This window comes from Meleagris gallopavo, chromosome Z (genome assembly GCF_000146605.3).
Source record: "Meleagris gallopavo isolate NT-WF06-2002-E0010 breed Aviagen turkey brand Nicholas breeding stock chromosome Z, Turkey_5.1, whole genome shotgun sequence".
Classification (NCBI taxonomy): domain Eukaryota; kingdom Metazoa; phylum Chordata; class Aves; order Galliformes; family Phasianidae; genus Meleagris; species Meleagris gallopavo.
The window spans coordinates 25,644,114-25,645,252 of NC_015041.2; the positions used below are offsets into that span (position 1 = coordinate 25,644,114).

Consider the following 1,139-nt stretch of genomic DNA (forward strand, 5'->3'; position numbering starts at 1 on the left):
GCGGGCGGCCGCTGAAAATCCGCAAGATCCGCGCCAAAGAGGAGGATCCCGGTCTCCGCGGTGAGCGAGGCGCCGGTGGAGTCCCTAAGGGTGCGGGTGGAGAGAGTGGCGGAGCCGGGCGTCTTTCCGGGCGCTGCCACGGAGGGCGGACCCACCCGCTGCTCGGCCCGCCGCTGAGGAGGGATCGGGACGGAGAGGGGCTGCCTGTTGGCCGCGGGATGTGACCACTCCGTGCCCGAACGGGGTCACCTGGGGGCCCGGGTGAGGATCCCTGTCCTGGGAGCCCGCAGCCTTGTGGGGAGCCCCGCGGCGGGCAGCCTTTTGCTCCCATGCGGAGCCCTTGTCCCCATAATGGGTACTGGCTGTGCACGGGGACACGATGGGGCACGGAACGGCTTCGGTCTGGGTTTGTGTTCAGTTGTAGGCGTTCCCCTTTGGTAGGTGTGTCAGCGTTTGGGTGTTGGTAATCCAACGTGCAGTTCGCTCAGCTTGTTGTGACCAGAACGTTTGCAGTGAAAACCTTCTGCTCTCCGAGGGCCTAATGTGCTCACGAGGATGCGCTCCGGAAAAGGTTCCATCGCTGCTGTGTGAACTTTCCCTGTGTGGTAACGGAGAGTAGGACCAGCACTGTGTGACTGGGGCACCAGCAGTGCTGTGTAGATATTGACACATTGCAATTTCTGCACATAGCTCTTTCTTTTCTTTACTGTATCCGAACAGCTTGTACAGAAAGAAAACGGATCACTGCTTGGGAAGCGACAGAGTGGGCATGACATGGGCATGTGCACTTGGTCCTTAAAACTGGCTGGGTTCTGAACTCTGCATAAATTCAAGCTCTCCTTCATGTTAAGCCTACGCCAACCCAGGATCTTGGAATACTTCAGTACAAGCACTTACTTAAGATATGCTTGTTCTTTCCCATATCTGTCAGTGGGAACCCGTACAAACAGGAGAAACCAATCAGCACCACACAAACTTCTGTAATATAGACTGTAAGCAAAAAGAGAGAATCACAGAATGGTTCAGGTTCAGGCTCCTCAAGGATCATGAATCTCCAGCCCCCCCTGCCACAGGCAGGACCACCAACTTCCTCTTTTAATACTAGACCAGGCTGCCCAGGCCCCATCCAATCTGGCCTT

At 56.5% G+C, this 1,139-nt stretch overlaps 1 protein-coding gene across 1 annotated transcript in view; it reads left to right on the forward strand.

The window, feature by feature from the left end:
* Positions 1 to 2: 2 nt before the first annotated feature.
* RCL1 (RNA terminal phosphate cyclase like 1) overlaps positions 3 to 1,139 on the forward strand; it is a gene marked incomplete at its 5' end in the record, with an annotated part of 31,253 nt that continues 30,116 nt past the window's right edge. Inside the window, one exon of the mRNA XM_031557280.1 lies at positions 3 to 60. Coding sequence (XP_031413140.1) covers positions 3 to 60 — 58 coding nt within the window. The remainder of the gene's footprint in view (positions 61 to 1,139) is intronic.